The sequence below is a fragment of the Equus przewalskii genome, chromosome 23 (genome assembly GCF_037783145.1).
Source record: "Equus przewalskii isolate Varuska chromosome 23, EquPr2, whole genome shotgun sequence".
Taxonomy (NCBI): Eukaryota; Metazoa; Chordata; class Mammalia; order Perissodactyla; family Equidae; genus Equus; species Equus przewalskii.
The window spans coordinates 10,839,700-10,858,593 of record NC_091853.1 but is presented as its reverse complement, the minus strand read 5'-3'; the positions used below and the strand labels follow the sequence as shown (position 1 = coordinate 10,858,593).

Sequence of the window (18,894 nt, the reverse complement as noted above, 5' to 3'; positions counted from 1 at the left end):
TAAACTTATGATTAAATTTTTAGACATTACTCTTAGAATGTATGAAGGAGTCATAGTTTTTCAAAAGTCTTTTAGGGGGTACAAGTGAGCAAAAATAAGTTTGAAGAGCACTGCTCTAGCCAAGTACATTCCACTTCTAAGTACGTTCAGGTTTTTAACAGTCTGAACCTTGGCATCTACCAGTTCTTTCTCTCTGGAATGCCCTCTCACTGTCTGCCAAGCAAACTCCTGCTTGTCTCTATCTTATTCAACTCTCCTCTCAAGCCTCTGCCCCTCTCAGAACTCTTCCCTGATGCTTTCAGCACAGCTAGGCACTTTCTCTTCATGTTCCTGCCTGACCTCATATGTGGTACTGTTACATAGTATTCTAAGTGTATATTTGCATGTCTGTCTCCCAGTTATGCTGTGAAAACCTTTGGGGTGAATTCCTTTTGTTACTCTGTCTCTGGTATTGCCACAAAACAGATTCAACAGTTTTCCTATGAATGAATGAATGAATGAATGAACGATGACGAGTATGGTATTGATAGCTTATAAAAGGCCTAGTTTCCTACTAATTCAAGTCTTCTGGTTTTGAAGATATATTTCCAGTTTAAGTGCTGTGTACTAAAACTAAAGATACTGAAGCCACTGAACGTTAGAGTTCAAGGGGATCTCGATCATTCATTTGTTTATTTAAAAGAAATTCTGCCCTGCATTGCCACAGCATTAACAGGACAAAATAATGCTAAAAGGCAGAAATGGTGTTTATGGCAAAACGGGACCACAAATTACCTCGGTCTTTCCACACAGTGGCTTAAGCCATTGGTAGTCAGAAACTGAATTCAATCTTCAAACTTTCAGGCCAGTGTACTCATCTGCTAGGTCATTCAGATGACCCTCAAAGTGCAGGGGACTTTCATGTTGACACAAACAGATAATCTTATCTTGAGTCCTAAAAAGACTCTATTTAGAAAATCCTAAATGTCTTCCTCTATCATGTTATGCCAGCTCTCTGTACTGCTCTACACCTGACTGAGGTCAATACGTTTCCTTTGTTCAAGCACAGTTATGACTGAACAAGAATAAATAAATAAGAACGTGAGCAATTTCATATTGAGTGAGATTTCCCAACTCTTCAGTCTGGTCCTCTACTTCTGAAAAGCACATTCAGAAGCATGTAGGGGAACATAGTTATTCCTAAAATGCTTATGAGTGAAACATAAATAATCCTAGTTTCTTTTGCAATTCATCTATTTTGAGCTAATTTTTGTACAAGGTTTGAGACTCGTGTTGAGATTCATTTCCTCTTGCCTACGGATGTCCCACTGCTTCTACACCATTTGTTGAAAATATTTATTATGAGTCAATGATTCATGAGACAATTCTTGAAACCATTTAAATTTAATACCTTCACTCATTTACTCATTCATCCCTTCATTCAGTGAGCATTCAGAGAACACCTGCTATATGCAAAGTACTCTGCTCATGCAGAGGTCACAGACCTTATGCAGATTTCACTAGCTGTTACATGCACTCGTGTGTACATGTGTGTGTGTGTGTGTGTGTGTGTGATGGTTCTATGCAACTTTATCACAGGTATATCTGTGTCATCACCACCACAATCAAGATACTGAACTTTTCCATCACCATTAAGATCTCCCTCCTGCTATTCATTTTGTCACACTCACACTCCTATCCCTTCCCCTCTTCCTCCCATTGCATTCCTAAACCCTAGCAACCACTAACTTGTTCTCTACGATTTTGTCATTGTGAGAATACTACGTAAGTGGAATCATATGGCGTGGAACTTGGAGATTTTTTTTTTTCACTCAGCATAATACCTTTGAGATACATACAAGTCATTCTATGCATTAATATTTTTTTCCATTTTCTTGCTGAATAATATTCTATCGTGTGGACGTACTACAGTTTGTTTAAACAGTTAGATTAAAGGACACTTTGCCATTTCCAGTTTGGGGTTATTACAAATAAAGCTTCTATGAAGATTGATATGAAAGTTTTTAAATGGATGTATGTTTTCATTTCTCTAAGACCAATGTCCAAGAGTCCAAGTGCTGGATCATATGGTAGGTGTACATTTAGTTTTATAAGAAACTGCCAAGGTATTCTGCAGTGTGGTTGTGCCATTTTACATTCCCACCAGCAATGTATGAGCGATCCAGTTTCTCTGCATCCTCACCAGCATTTAGTACAGTCACTAATTTTTATTTTAGCTATTCTAATAAGCCTGTAGTGATATTTCATTGTGGTTTTAATCTGCATTTCCCTAACGGATAATGATACTGAACGTCCTTTCATGTGGTTATTTTTCCATCTGTATATCCTCTTTAGTAAAATGTCTGTTCTTTTCTTTGCCCATTTCCTAACTGGAATGTTTGTTTGTTTTACTGTTGAGTTTTGAGAATTCTTTATATATTCTAGCTACAAATTCTTTGTGAGATGCGTGGTTTGCAAATATTTCTTCTAAATCTCTCATTTCTTTGTTCATCTTAACAGCGTCTTTCTCAGAGAAAAAGTTTTAAATTTTGATGAAGTCCAATTTATCAGTTTTTATTTTTATGGACTATGCTTTTGGTGTTATGTATAAGCACTCTTCACCTAGGCCTGCCATAAAGATTCTCATGTTTTCTTTTAAAAGTTCTATAGTTTCAGTTTTTATATTTATATCTATGACCTATTTTGAGCTAATTTTTGTATGCAGTGTGAGATTTATGTTGAGATTCATTTTCTTTTGCCTATGGATGTCCAATTGCTTCAACATCATTTATGGAAAATACTTACTGACTATTAATGTCTGTAGTCTATGTAAGAATATTATCTCTTTTATTCCCTATAGTGGTAATATATTCCTCCTCGCTCATGTTTTGTTTTTCTTGATCAGCCTTTCTAGGGGTTTATCAATCCTTTGACATCCCCTCCCCATCAAAAAAAAAACTTTTGGCTCTGTTTATTTTTTTTAATGAATGTTTATTTTCGATTTTATTTATTTCTTCTCTTATTTGTATTACTTCCTTCTGTCTTCATTCTTTGGGTTTAATATGTTATTCTTTGCTGGCTTCTTGAGAAGGACTCTTAGCTCAGACTTTTCTAATATACAAAGCTATAGATTTCCCCTGTATAAGGCTTCTTGTGTATACCACAAGCTTTGATATGCCATACTGTCATTATCATCTCATTTAAAATACTTTCCTATTTCTATTGAGATTTGCTCCTTGAGCCATAGGGTAATTATAAGCATATTGCTTAGTTTCAAAATATTTGAAGATTTCCTAGTTTTTTGTTTTTGTTGTTGTTGTTGATTTCTAGCTTTTTTCCAATGAGATGAGAGAACAGTGTCTGTGATTCCACTCCTTTGAAATTTACTTTTTGTTGAGAACTCTTGGTAAATTTTCCATGGCACATGAGTAGAATGTATATTTTTCACTGTTTAAGTACATTATTCTAATTTTGCTAAGTTTATTAATCATGTTTTTCAAATCTTCTATATCTCGACTAAATATTTGTTTTCTTATCCTATTATTTTCTGAGACAAACGTTTTTAAAGCCCAAACTATAACTTCAGATTTGTCCTTTTTTATTTTTGTAAATTTTGCTTTACATATTTTTAGGGCATGTTATTTGGTACATACAAATTTATCATGATTACATTTTCCAATTAAAATTTACTTCTTATCATTATAAAACATTCCCATTTATCTCTGGTAATATGCACCACCTTTAAGTTTACTTTACCTGATCTAAGAAAGCCACACTGACATTCTTTGGATTAGTATTTACATTGTATATATACTTAGACTTTCAGTCTTTTTGTGTTCTCATACTTAAGATGTGTCTCTTACAAGCACCACACAATTGAGTTTTATTTTCAGTCTGACAATTTTTGGCTTTAAATTGATCTGTTTAGTCCATTTGCATTTAATGCAATAACTAATATGTTAAGTCTGAATCAATATCTTACTTTTTGTTTCTATTTGTTCCATCTGTTATTATTCTTATTTTCTCTTGCTTCCTTGGTTCTTTGGATCATTTCATTTCCTGCTCTATTAGCTTGTCAGTTAGAGATAATTTGTCTTTTAATTGTTGCCCTAAAGATTACAACATGCACTTTTACTTATTACTGCCTGAAATTACTAAAATCAATACTTTTTCTAGATACAGGTTAAGAAGGTGCCTTAAATTCTTACTTTCATTTGCTTTCTTCCATTTGTCTTTTGTGTTATTGTTGTCATAGTTTAATTCTACATGTATTTTAAACCAAAAAGACATTGTTATTACTTTTAATATTTTTCCCCTTTCTAGTATCATTCATTTCCTTTTGCATGTCTCTGCTTCCATCTGGGGTCATTTTTTTCTGCCTGCATAGCTTGATTCAGTATTTTTTTTACTGCTGGCATTAAATTATTTCAGTTTTTGTATGAAAATATCTTTAATTTTTCTTCATTTTAAAAGGTATTTTTGCTAAATATAGTATTCTAAATTGACAATTATTTCCTTTTAGCATTTTAAAAATACTATCAATCCATTGTCTTATGACTTCCGTAGTTTCTGTGGAAAAATTAGCACATCAGTCTTATTGTTACTCCTTTTAAAGTTACATATCCTTTTTCTCTGGCTCCTTTTCAGGTTTTCCTCTTTGCCTTTGGTTTTCAGCACTTTTGCTATAATGGACCTAGTTGTGATTTTTTTTCTATTTATCCTTCTTGGGGTTTGTAAAACATTTTGAATCTGTGGTTTTATATTTTTGTCACTTTGCAAAATTCTCAGCCATTATCTTTTTGATATTGTTTCTGCCCCAAAATCTTTTTCCTCCTCTAAAATTCCAATTTACATTAGACATTTTTCATCAGGTCTCAAATATCTCAAACTATTTTCTATATTTTTCCATCACTTTTTCTCTCTGAGCTTCAATATGTATCTTTTCTACAATTTTCTAGTTATTCAATTCTTTTTCCTGCTCATAAACTCACCTATTAATCTCTTAATTTCATTATTGTATTTCTTGTTCTAAAATTTCCATTTGATTCATTATTATAGATTCCAGTTCTCTGTAGACACTCTCCATATTTTTATCTATTTTTGAACATATTAATCATAATTATCTTAAAGCCAATATCCAATAAGTCCAATATCTGGGTAATCTGTGGGTCTGCATTTATTGATTGATTATTTCTTTGTTTAGTTTAGTTTACCATCATTTGGCCCTGTCTCCTGGTGTAACTGGTAATTCTTTATTGATTGCTGAACATTATGCATGAAAACTTATAGAGGCTCTTGATGATGTTGTCTTCCTCCAGAGCATATTTAATTTTTTTTTGTTAGGCAGTTAAATATAGGCAGATGACCTTTCTCCAAACAGGGATTTAAGAGTGTTTCAGGCTGGATTTTAGGCTTTGTGTGAGCCACGCTATTTCTGTGCCCTCACACATGGGGTGTCTTAGAGCCCCTCCTCCTTGACAGGGCCTCAACTCCAATTTTTTCTCCCTTCTACTATGAGACTCCTGAAATCACTATTTAGCTTTTTAATCTCTTCGCAGTTATTTCACACTTGTTTTCTTGGCCACTAACCCTGAGAATGCATAGTTTAGTAATTAGCAAATATCCTAAAATAAAATTATGAGCAAAATATCAAGCTCATTTTTTGTGATTTCTATTTCTCTGGGAGCTTGGTCCCTCAAGTCTTGGATGCCTTGGAAGGCCTGACCTCTAACTTCTGTCTCCCCATTAGTGAGGCTGAAACAAGCTCTAGACTGCTGCTCTCTGCTCTGCCTCTATTCTTTTCACCGAAAATCTGGCAATTTCCCTGAAAGGAAAAATAAACTGAGTTATATATAGAGCTCACTTCAATGCATTTTTCTTCTCACTGGGCTTGGGCCCCTCAAATCCTTGTTGTTTTGGCTGCTGTCTGATGTCTTCAAATAGCTAAATTTGGGGGGATTTTATCCATTTTTTATAGTTAAATGAATCTTGTCAAAAGCCCAGCTCCAATAAAGTTAGAAAACATTCAGTGGTCTGCTCCCAGCCCAGCACGTCTTATGAAGAGACCAAGATTTGTCTCCACGATGGCCAGGCAGATAACTTTTTAAGGTTTGTCAAATAAGGAGATTCCCAGTGATAGACCCAGGTCTTATGGAAACCATTGCTGGGTAAAGCTTGCTGTCAGGACACCCTCACATATACAAAAAGGTTACCTTTGGTGATTCAGACGTACATCAATTTGAAGGTACTTTCTTACAATGTTATATGCTCCTCTGTTACCGCTGCTTTTGATGAGGATAATTCAAGACACTCAAACTCACTATTAAATGGATTATTGGAATATGACCTTCTAACCCAACCATCGTTACCATGAAGGCTAGAATGACTCACACATTAGCTTTCATCTGGAAAGCACTGCCAATCTCACCAATTTCTGACTTCTCATGTACTAAGAAGAAATACAAAATTTAGTGATAAAAGGACTACAGAGTCCTAAAACTGTATCAGATAGTGTAGAGCCAAGGAAACCCAGCACACTAGCAAAGCATTCAGTTTAGACACCACATGTTCAATTTTTTATTGTCTCCTTCTTTGCTCGAGATATGTACCCCTTCTGGATGTTGACCTGATTTCCTCCAGGGATTTTCATATTCTGGTTTCTTCTTGAACAGCAACAATATTTTTTCATCTATTGCTAACCTACTGCACATCTTCCTCCTTCCCCAATCCACAATACTAGCTGTCCTTTGGACACGTGCGCATATTTTCTTTGATTATCAATTCAGTGTGTTCTGGACTCAACTTCACAATGACCCAATCAAACATGGGTTTGACATATAGAGCACTGTGTAATCTTTCCTCAATTTATTCCTCTCTACTTCATATTTGATTACTAAGAAGATTAACTGTGCATAACCTCTCAAATCATTTATAAAACGGTTTCTGGTCTCTATAATCATTCTCTCTCCAACATGAAAGATTCCTCTCAATTATGGCAATTCAGTTTTAAAATAAGTTTTGCAAGAATCCTACTCAGGACCTTCAAAAGTATATACAAATTATATTTGATAATTACTTTTTATCAACATTAACTGATTTAATAATTCATTGCTTGGTCAATAAGATTTCCTTTATAACAATGATAAGACATTATAAAAGGAATTATCTTTCTTAAGTTTGCAGTAGTTCCATTCAGTATTAAGGTGTCACTCTTTTCCTGGGTAAGCAAGCAAGCCCCAGCTGCCTGGATTTCCTAGGATCTCCTTGGAAGCCCAGTCCATGCAAGAAGCCCACCAGTTTTCTAGCACCGTGATTACTGCAAACCAGGTTTCACAGTCTAGCCATCTTCTTGCTAGTTTCCCCCTTGAGGTTCTCCAAGATATAAAATGGATCTTATTCCATGTCCACAACTTATTTACATCTAGATTAGAGATCTGATCTAGAACATCCTGGGTATTTGCCACTGTTTGTTCCAATACCTCTTACTTGCCTGCATTGAAACATTTTGACAGATTCTTCCAAAAGCCATTCTCAGCCCAAAACAGCTAATTCATTGAGTAAATTGATTTTTCTCTTTCTTTCTTCTCCAAACTCACTTTCACAGACTCCTTTTGGGCCTCCTCATTTTTCTACCATATTTGGTCTTCACTTCACTTACCCAGGTGACTGACAGCTTCCTTGTCCCAAGGCCAGGTGGCAGCACCTGCAAGGTCTTCCCGCACTGAGCTGGCAAAGTAGACATTGAGGAAGTGAGTGCTGTTGAGCTGCAGTGCCTCCTTCAGCTCCTTGACGCTCATGTAGGCCCTGGAGAGCAGGCCAGAGGAGAGCACGTCACACCAAAGGATCAACACACACAGTACAGCAGACTAGACCCAGTCAGAATGCCAGTCCCAGCCAGCACTGCCTTTGTGAGGGCAGAAAAGCAGAGACCAGGCTGTCATGAAGACCACAAAAAAGGCACTAATACATATTTGAGACGTTTATTTCAAGATAAATAATATCCTACCTTTTCAGCATTATAATATTTATATGAATATTCAGTATTTGACATCATACTCAATGCCCCACTCTACACCTAGATTATTTCTTCAAGATAAATTCAACGACACTCCTAATTCTTTGCCCTGAGAATCCCCCCAGGCCACAGTGAAGAAAGCATTCCAATACTGAGTCCCTGGTACTTTCCATCACACTGCATGATCATTATCATGACAAGAAGACCAACTGAATCTCTAGTTCAATATATGCTTGCTTCAGGCATTATTTTTCTTTTAAGAAAAGGGAAATAGTGGCTACGAAATATAAGGCAAAAGAGGGGAAAAAGGAGATGAGTTATAGATAGGAGAAGATATCATAAAGCTATTGCAAAGAACGTTAATTGTACACATATTTCTCTTGCTAGCCCATTAATCCATAGAAACTCTACCCCTACTCCAACTACCTTATGCTCACCAAGTATCTTTATTGGTGGTCTTCAGAGCACTAGGTAATATTATGTTTGCACTTATGCACAGAATTAAAAGTCTATTAAAAACACATGCCCCGTGGCCCATAAAAAAATGAAACAAGATTTGATCTCTTTATAAGGTCATATATAGTCAAAGCCTTCATCCTTCTGACATCAGTGAAACTTTTAAAATTTTATGTTGAGCAAACAGAGCCCCACCAGTCTCACTGAAGAGATATTTTAAGAAGGAAAAACTAAACCAGAGCTCAGTGGCCCCTTAGATTCACTGAATGCTTTTCATAGTGACCATGGTCTGCCACTCCAAAGAGGGGAATGTTCCCATCACAGTTTCAACTGGGCAGACAGCTCCCTCAACATAAACTGGAAATTTCTTTCATAGATCATGCTCTATTGTTGCTATTCTGGTAGACAAGCTGCAGACACAATTCTCCCAACCCAGAAGCTCATGTTAGGACGGCATGGCCCTTCTTCCTTGCTTGCTCTGCCTCCACTCACACTGTAGATACCATTTATTTAATCCACATGTAGGATATACCAGCAAGGAGTACCCAAGAAATAGAGATCCTAAAGAGGACTGTTTTTGCATTTTTTGGAACAGAATCATAAAGGGGAATATAAGTAAAGAAATAAAATTTTGCTTTAGAACCAAAGATGCTTGGGAGAAAAGGGATTTAAAAATACTTTTCTTATTGACTTATAATATCTTGGAAAAATAGTTCTCAGCCTCAAGAAATCATCCAAATTCCACAAAGTGATGTCAGATGTGATCAGAGGGATATTCCTTCTGCTGCTTTCCTGGAGACACAATGTTTTTTGGACAGTCGCCTGGTTCTCCCTGGACAATAGTCACATTCCCTTTCCCTTTCTCCTTTTTTAAAAATAATTACCATTTCCTCTATTGACAAACTGATGGTTTGGAGCTGTGATGACATCAAGTAACTCTTCAACATGGAGATGTTTCAATAGGCCAGAATAAAGAAGCAGAGAGGGGGCGGATGGGAGGAGAGAGAGAAGGAAGAAAGAAAAGAAAGACAGAAAGAAATCAGGAGAGAGAGAATCAGAGACTGAGCCCACGTACAGCTCAGTGGACCAGGGAAGATAAGTTGCACCCTTTCTTTGTTCCTATCCCAAAGTTCTTATTAAAATTAGAAGTTGGTAACTTGATAGTTTTCTCTCTTTTCTCCTCTCTACTTTCCTAAATCCCCCTGTTTCTGGCATGGTTTACTTGGGCCATCTGTGTGCTACTGGCTTCTCTATCTGCCACTTACCAGTCTCGGCCGCCCTCCTTCTCTCCTCCCTCAAACAAGCAGTTCCACTAATTTCCCTTGAGCGCCCTCCAAGAGGCCTCCTCCTCCACCATCAACCTCATTAGCTGCTTCTACTCATCTCCCTTTTCTTCCTTGCCCAAACCTCTCTTCAGCCATAAATTACTACACTTCCAGATAAGACCGTTTACGTCATGCTGGTCACAAACCGGGTGCAGTAGCTCTGCTCCTTACTCCACAGAGATATAGATAGAAGTCAGCAAGTATAAGGGAGAGAATACATTTTAAAAAGCTAGAGGTAGTTGGAAATGGTCATTAATTGAATCAGTAGAGGAAGGCCTCATTTTGTAAGAAACAAGTATTTTTGTCCAGATTATTCCCTAAACTAAAAAGGGTAGAAATGTAGATGTCAGCATATCTGCATTTCAGAATGCAGAATGCCCTGCCTATTATAACACCTGTACACCATTTCAGATGTTACTCAGAGCTAATGAAGAGAAATGTCTTAGCTTGTCAACCCATGTGACCAAAGCCAGGCTCAGACCTAGGTTGGGTAAAAGTAGATATCATTCTTAAATTCAGAGCTTAACATCTTGCTTCAGAAATGATTTATTAAGAGGTAAAACTTGCCATCCAAAAGAACTTAATATTCAAAGGAAGGTCAAAAGACATACATAAATGTTGCAAAAAGCGTAAGGGTCATGAACTGACCAGGACTGTATGAAAAGGGAGACGAACTGCATTAAGAGGCTTAATTTCTGCCAGGATCTCCCTTCACTCAAACTCTCCACACGCTAGACTGAGACACTCATCATACACTTCTCCCTAAGTACTTTGACCGATCAAAGAGAAGTTATGCCTTGATTTTTATAAAAATTGTCTCAGAGGGTTCTTTGGAAGATGGCAGCACAGAAGGATCCTGAGCTCCTCTCCTCCCAGGGCACAACGAACCTACAACTACCCATGGAACAATTCCTCTGACAGAGATCTGGAAACTGGGTGAAAAGAACCTCCACAACAAGGGACAAACAGAAAGGGGTGGAAGAGGCAGAGATGCAGTCCTGCTGAGGAAAAGACCACACCCGAGCCATGACACTTCACAGTCAGGAGCGATCTCAAAGGTACAGAGCTTTTCCCAGAGGAGCTGGGGATTTGAGCTACACGCCAGGAACCCCAACCTTAGATCCAGTACAAAAGAGATGAGACCCCAAACATCTGGCTTTGAAAACCAACGAGGAATACATCCAGGGAAACTAGGGAACTTCAAGGAAAGGAAAACGTGCTCTTAAAGGGCCCATGCACAGACTCACTCCACCAGAAACCAGCACAAAAACACCAGATAGAAAAGTGCATAGTCTATTGGTAAAAAAGACTCACTTACTAAGCTCAGAGCACATCCCAGAGAGGTAGGAGGTGGCTTGGCCACACTGGCAGCAGCCCTTGTTGTGACCTAGTTCAGCCATCCTGACATAGACACTGGCAGATGCCATTTGGAATTCTTCCTCTAGCCTGTTAGCACAGGGGTCCACCCCACCCACGAGAGCACCCAAGGCAATAGAGCACAGCCAGGCAGCTCACGCTACTCAAGCCAGGGGAGTGGGTCTGCCCTGCCCACTAGTCTGTCCTGCCTCCTAGCATGCCCAAGGAAGTTGTGCACCCCCCTGGCCACATACTCAGTCTGTGCCTGAGGCCTGCCCTATCCAAGAGCAGCTCACAACAGCCATGCCACTGGGCCAGAAACCCAGCTGCACTGTGGGCCAGCCCAGCCTACTTGCATGCCCATAGCAACAGCAGCCTGTCATAGCAGAAGGGTACATGCAGCCCACACAGGGGACACCCCTGGAGCATTTGGCACGCATGACAAGAGGGGAGCACACTGCTGGGCCCCATAAGACATCTCCTATATAAGACCACATTTCCAAGATTGGGAGACATAGCTGATTTGCCTAATACATAGAAATAAGCACAAAGAAGTAGGCAAAATGAGGAGACAAAGGACTATGTTCCAAATAAAAGAACAGGACAAATCCTCAGAAAAAGATCTAAACAAAACAGAGATAAACAATCTACTGGATAAAGAGTACAAACTAATGGTCATAAGGATGCTTACTGAACTCAGGAGAAGAACAGATGAACACACTGAAAACTTCAACAAAGAATTAGAAAACATAAAAAAGAACCAATCAGAGCTGTAACAAATAACTGACATGAAAAGTTCACTAGAGGGAATCAGCAGAGTAGATGACACAAAAGAACAGAACGGTATTCTGGACAACAGAGTAGAGGAAATCACTCAAGCTGGACAGAAAAAAAATAGAACTACAAAGAACAAGGACAGCTTAAGGGACTTCTGGGACATCATCAAGTGTACTAACACTTGTATTATAGGTGTCCCAGAAGGAGAAGAGAGAGACAAAGGGTCAAAGAACTTATCTGAATAAGAAATAGCTGAAAACTTCCCTAACTTGAGGAAGGAAACAGACATCCAGGTACAGGAAGCACAGAGAGCACCAAAAAAGATAACCCCAAAGATGAAAAAAGATGAGGCCACACTAAGGCACATTATAACTAAAATGTCAAGAATTAAAGATAACAAGAGAGTCTTAAAAGCTGTAAGCGAAAAGCAACAAGTTACATACAAGGGAAACCCCATAAGGCTATTAGCTGACTTTTCAGCAGAAACCTTACAGGCTAAAAGTGAGTGGCACAATATATTCAAAATGTTGAAAGGAAAAAAACCTCTAACCAAGAATACTCTATCTGGCAAGGTTATCACTCAGAATGCAAAGAGAAATAAAGAGTTTTCCAGAAAAGAAAAACTAAAGGAGTTCACCACGATTAAACCAGCCTTATAAGAAATGTTAAAGGGACTTATTTAAGAGGAAAGAAAAGCCCACAAATTGGAATAAGGAAATTATCAAAGAAAAAATATCACTGGCAAAGGCTAGTATGGTCAAAAGACAAAAGTACTGAAAACATCTAAATCTACAATAAGGTGGTAAGGGATACACAAAATCAAAAGGGTAAAGTATGACATCAAAAACATAAAAGATGTTGGGAGGGGTAAAAGTGTAGGGTTTTTAGTATGTGATTGAACTTAAGAGACCATCAACCTATTGTAGATTGCTATATACATAGGTTATTATATATGAACCTTATATTAACTACAAAACAAAAACTGGTAATAAATACACAAAAAAATAAAGAGAAAGGAACACAAACATAACAGTAAAGAAAGTCATAAAATCACAAGGAAAGAGAGCAAGATAAGAAGAAGGGCACAGAGAAGAACTATAAAAAATCCTGAAGAAAAGTAACAAGATGACAATAAGTACATACCTATCAATAATTACCTTAAATGTAAATGGACTAAATGCTCCAATCAAAAGACATACATTGGCTGAATGGATGAAGAAACGAGCTCCAAGTCCCTATACAACAGACACACTTAAGATCTAAAGGCGCTCACAGATGAAAAGTGAGGGTATGGAAAAAGATATTTCATGAAAATGAAAACAAAAAGAAAGCAATACGTCTATCAGACAAAATAGACTTTAAAACAAAAACTGAACAGAAACTGAAAAAACAAAAACAAAAACTGTAACAAAAGACAAAGAAGGTCATTACATAATTATAAAGGGAACAGTCCAACAAGAGGATATAACATTTGTAAATATCTATATGCCCAACACAGAGCACCTAAATACATAAAGCAAATATTAGCAGACAGAAAAGGAGAAACTGATAGTAACACAATATTAGGGAAATTAACACTCTACTTACATCAATGGATAGATTATCCAGACAGAAGATCAATAAGGAAACATTGACCTTAAATGACTTAATAGATATATACAGAACATTACATCCAAAAAGTGCAGAATACATATTCTTTTTGAATGCAATTGGAATATTCTTCAGAATACATCACATATTAGGCCACAAAACAAGTCTCAATAAATTTAAGAAGACTGGAATGATATCAAGCATCTTTTCCAACCATTATGGTATGAAACTAAAAATCAACTATAAGAAGAAAACTGGAAAAGTCACAAATATGTGGAGAGTATACAAAATGCTACTGAACAACTCTTGGGTCAACAAAGAAATCAAAGGAGAAATAAAAAAACACCTGGAGACAAATGAAAACACAACACACCAAAATCTATAGGATGCAGCAAATCAGGACTAAGAGGGAAGTTTACAGCAATACAGGCCTACCTCAACAAACAAGAAAAACCTAAAACAAACAATATAACATTACACCTAAAGAGACTAGAAAAAGGAAGAATAAATGAAGCTGAAAGTCAGTAGAAGGAAGGAAACAGTAAAAATCAGAGGAGAAATAAAAACTAAAAGGACAATAGAAAAGATCAATAAAACTAAGAGCTATAGGGGCTGGTCCCATGGCCGAGTGGTTAAGTTCATGTGTTCTGCTTCAGTGGCCTAGGGTTTTGCCAGTTTGGATCCTAGGCGTAGACATGCCACTGCTCACCAGGCCATGCTGAGGCAGCGTCCCACACAGCACAACAAGAAGGACCAACAACTAGAATGTGCAACTATGTACTGGGGGACTTTGGAGAGAAGAATTAAAAAATATATAAAAGAAAGAAAGAAGATTGGCAACAGATGTTAGCTCAGGTACCAATCTTAAAAAAAAAAAAAAAAAACTAAGAGCTGGTTCTTTGAAAAGATAAGCAAAATTGACAAAACTTTAGCTAGACTCACTAAGGAAAAAAAAAAGAGAGAAGGCTCAAATAAATAAAACTAGAAACAAAGAAGAGAAATTACAATGGATGCCAAAGAACTACAAAGAATTGTAAGAGAATATCATGAAAAGCTATACGCCAACAAATTGGATAACCTAGAAGAAATAGATACATTCTTAGAATTATACAACCTCTCAAAACTGAGTCAAGAAGAAATAGAGAATCTGAACATATTGATCACTAGCAAGGAGATCAAAACAGTAATCAAAAGCCTCTCAAAAAACAAAATTCAGGACCAGATGGCTTCCCTGGTGAATTCCACCAAACATTCAAAGAAGATTTAATACCTAGCCTTTTCAAACTCTTCCAAAAAAAATGAAGAGAAGTGGATGCTTCCTAACTCATTTTGTGAGTCAACATTACCCTGATACCAAGACCAGACAAGGACAACACAAAAAAAGAAAATTACAGGCCAATATTACTGATGAACATAGATGCAAAAATCCTCAACAAAATATTAGCAAGTTGAATATAACAATACATTAAAAGAATCACATACCATGATCAAGTGGAATTTATCCCAGGGATGCAAGAATGGTGCAAAACTGCAAACCAATCAATGTGATACACCACATTACCAAAATGAAGAATAAAGATCACATGATCATCTCAATAGATGCAGAGAAAGCATGTAACAAAATTCAGCACCCACTTATGATAAAAACCTATGAATAAAATGGGTACAGAAGGAAAATACCTCAACATAATAAAGGCCATATATGACAAACCCACAGCCAATATCATATTCAATGGTGAAAAACTGAAAGCTATCCCTCCAAGAACAGGAACAAGACATAGTATTGGAAGTTCTAGCCAGAGAAATTAGACAAGAAAAAGAAATAAAAGGGACCAAAATTGGAAAGGAAGAAGTAAAACTGTCACTATTTGCAGATGAAATCACTTTATGTATAGAAAACCCTAAAGAATCCACCAAAAAACTATCAGAAATAATAAATAAATATGGTGAAGTTGCAGGGTACAAAAATCAACATACAAAACTCAGTTGCATTTTTGTACACTAACAACAAAATAGGAGGAAGAGAAATCAAGAATACAATCCCATTTACAACTGCAACAAAAAGAACAAAATACCTAGAAATAAACTTAACCAAGGAGGTATTAAACCTGTGCACTGAAAACTGTAAGACATTATTGAAAGAAATCGAAGAAAACACGAAGAAATAGATATCCCATGCTCATGGATTAGAAGAAGAAACATAGCTAAAATGTCCATACTACCTAAAGCAATCTACAGATTCAATGAAGTCCCAATCAGAATCCTAATGACATTCTTCAAAGAAAAAGAATCCTAAAATTTATATGGACCAATAAAAGACCCTGAATAGCCAAAGCAATCCTGAGAAATAAGAACAAAGACGGAGGTATCACAATCCCTGACTTCAGAATATACTACAAAGCTACAGTAACCAAACAGCAAAGTACTGGCACAGAAACACAGAGATGGATGGAATAGACTTGAGAGGCCAGAACTAAACCCACACATTTATGAACAGCCGATTTTTGACAAAGGAGCCAAGAACACACAATGGAGAAAGGAAAGTCTCTTCAATAAATGATGTTCGGAAAACTGGACAGCCACATGCAACAGAATGAAAGTAGACCACTATCTTACACCATATACAAAAATTAATTCAAAATAGATTAAAGACTGGAACATAAGACCATAAAACTCCCAGGGAAAACATAGGCAGTAAGCTCTTTGACATTGGTCTTAGCAGTATCTTTTTTAATATATCTTTTCAGGCAAAGGAAACAAAAGAAAAAATAAGCAAATGGGACTAAAAAGCTTCTGCAAAGCAAAAGAAACCATCAACAAAACAAAAAGATAACCTATCAATTGGGAGAAGATATTTGTAAATTTGTATATCTGATAAGGGTCAACATCCAAAATATTTAAAGAACTCATACAACTCAACAACAAAAATACAAACAACCCAATTAAAAAGTGAGGAAAGAATCTCAACAGACATTTTTCTGAAGAAGATATACAGATGGCCAGTAGGCCCATGAAAAGATGTTCAACATCACTAATTATTAGTGAAATGCAAATCAAAACCACAATGAGATACCACGTCATGTCCACCGGAATGGCTTTTACTAAAAAGACAAGAAATACCAAGTGTTGGAGAGGATATGGAGAAAAGGGAACCCTCATACACTGCTGGTGGGAATGTAAACTTGTGCAGCCACATGGAAAACAACATGGAGATCCCTCGAAAAATTAAAAATAGAACTACCATATGATACAGCTATTCTACCTCTGGGTACTCATCCAAAGAAAACAAAAACACTAATTTAAAAAGATATATGCACCCCTATGTTCATTGCAGCATTATTCACAATAGCCAAGACTTGGAAACAGCCTAAGTTCCCGGCCATGGATGAAAGGATAAAGAAGATGTGGTGTGTGTATATATATATCTCTCTGATATATACTGATCTCTGCCATGCTCCCTGACCACAGACCCTCAGCCACACTCCAGTATCCATGTGTACATGCAAGTCCCAACTCTTGCTTAGCTTCCAAGAAAAAGGGTATAAAAAAATGCCTCTGTGTGTTCTAGTTTAACAGTCAGTTGAATAACTCCTTTATAGTCTCATGGAAATAATTCAAGAATGAAGAAAAATACCCTGAGCTGTCTGAAGAACGTTTAATCAGTATCAAAAATTGGCATGGTGACAAACAAGACATAAAGGATGCACGCATGCCCTAAGACTGGGACCCAGGGTCCGGTTTCCCACAGTCAGAACAAGCCCTCCACAGGAAGATCCTGATTGCATTCCACAGGGGATAAGATAGCCCCCATGAGAACATCAGATGCCCTAAGGACACTCAGCCAATTCCCCTCACGGAAACAACTGTACCAAGGTTACGATACTTCGGTTTGGTTAAACCTAAACTTTCCTGTCATTACTGTACACCATGGCTCTCTTCCCAAAACATACAGAAGGGTTCCCTCTGTCACCCCCATCTGCTATCCACTTTGCCAACTATGCTTCCTCCTCCTGGTGAATATCATCTTTGACCTGCTCCCCAACCCTTTCACTGTGTCCGCACCCTGGGGCTTATCAGTCCCAGAGTACCAACCAGCATTCCCCCAGCTGCCCCTAGTGCAACTTCAAAAACTTAGTTTTTTCTTCTTCTGTCAAATTCCTCCTGCTCTTAGGCACATGGCACATCACCGTATACTTTCACTTCTTTTCACTTTCCCATCTCCCGGTTACTCCATACATCAAGGGCTTCAGCGCCTGGCTCGCAGCCTTCCTCTTCCCCAGCTCCCATCATCACTTGAGGAAGTTTCAACATTGAGGTGAAACCTCTGCTGGAAACAGTCTTATTTTGCACTTCCTTACCTCCAATCACCTTCGCACCTCAATCTCATTGTCACCCCTACACAGACTGATTTTTTATCTCTGATCTCATGCAGAGATCTTTAACTCCACTCGTCTATTCTTTTACTTGTGTATGGTCATCTCCTCTCCAGGAATTATTTAAAATCTTCTCCATTCTTCTCTAGCCCCTTCTCCCCAACCAACCTCAATCTCTTATTCCCCTACCCTTCATAAATGATCATGCCTCCTTCTTTGACGATGAAATTGTCACCATTCATCACGAACTCCATCCCTCCCTCTCTCTCACACACACGCGCACACACACATTCAAACGTTTACTTCCTTACTTATTTTTATTCCCTTTCCTCTGGTCCCACAGGATAAGGTATCTGAGTAAATCATAACTAACACTCTCTGTTTTTCCTTCTTCCTTTCCAATTAAAACTTCTTGCAAGAATAATTTCCTCATCTCCCACTCATTTCTTTTTTCCATGTACCCCCTAATTTCACTGTAACCTGGCTTTCATCAACATGACTTTATCAAAACCTCTTTTTTTAAAGTTGTCAGTGACCTCCTAGCTGTTCCTCCCCACAAAATGAAAGAAATTCAGTCACCTTCTTATTGGAATCCTTCATTGCATTTTTATATTGTTAGTTGCTTCGTAATGTTCTCTACTTCTTTGCTTTTAGTGGAATGCTCTTTCCTGGTTCTATTCTTGCTTTTCAGACCACTGATTCTCAGTCTCTATGGTGGGCCCTCCTTTCCCTTTCTAATCATTACAAGTTATTCCCCAGGTTCCTGTTTGTGGCCCATTCTTTTGTCCCTCTCCTTGTTCACCATTGGGAACTCTTCTACTCAAACTTTGAAGCACCATCAGTATTTGGATAATTCATATATATGACTATAGATTAAATCCTGTTTCCCTCTTGCAGCAGGACATCTCTCCCTGGATCACCCACAGACATCTTGAAGTCAACATGTCAATGTGATTGGTGGTTCTACCTGAGCACAAAAGAAATTCAGACACAGGGAATTTAAATGCATGTGAAATAGTGGTCC

The 18,894-nt window shown here is 37.5% G+C and overlaps 1 protein-coding gene across 1 annotated transcript in view; it reads right to left on the bottom strand.

Annotated features, from left to right (window-relative positions):
- PAPPA2 (pappalysin 2) overlaps positions 1 to 18,894 on the bottom strand; it is a 255,583-nt gene that overhangs the window by 148,725 nt on the left and 87,964 nt on the right. The window contains exon 3 of the mRNA XM_008522125.2: positions 7,637 to 7,782. Coding sequence (XP_008520347.2) covers positions 7,637 to 7,782 — 146 coding nt within the window. The remainder of the gene's footprint in view (positions 1 to 7,636; positions 7,783 to 18,894) is intronic.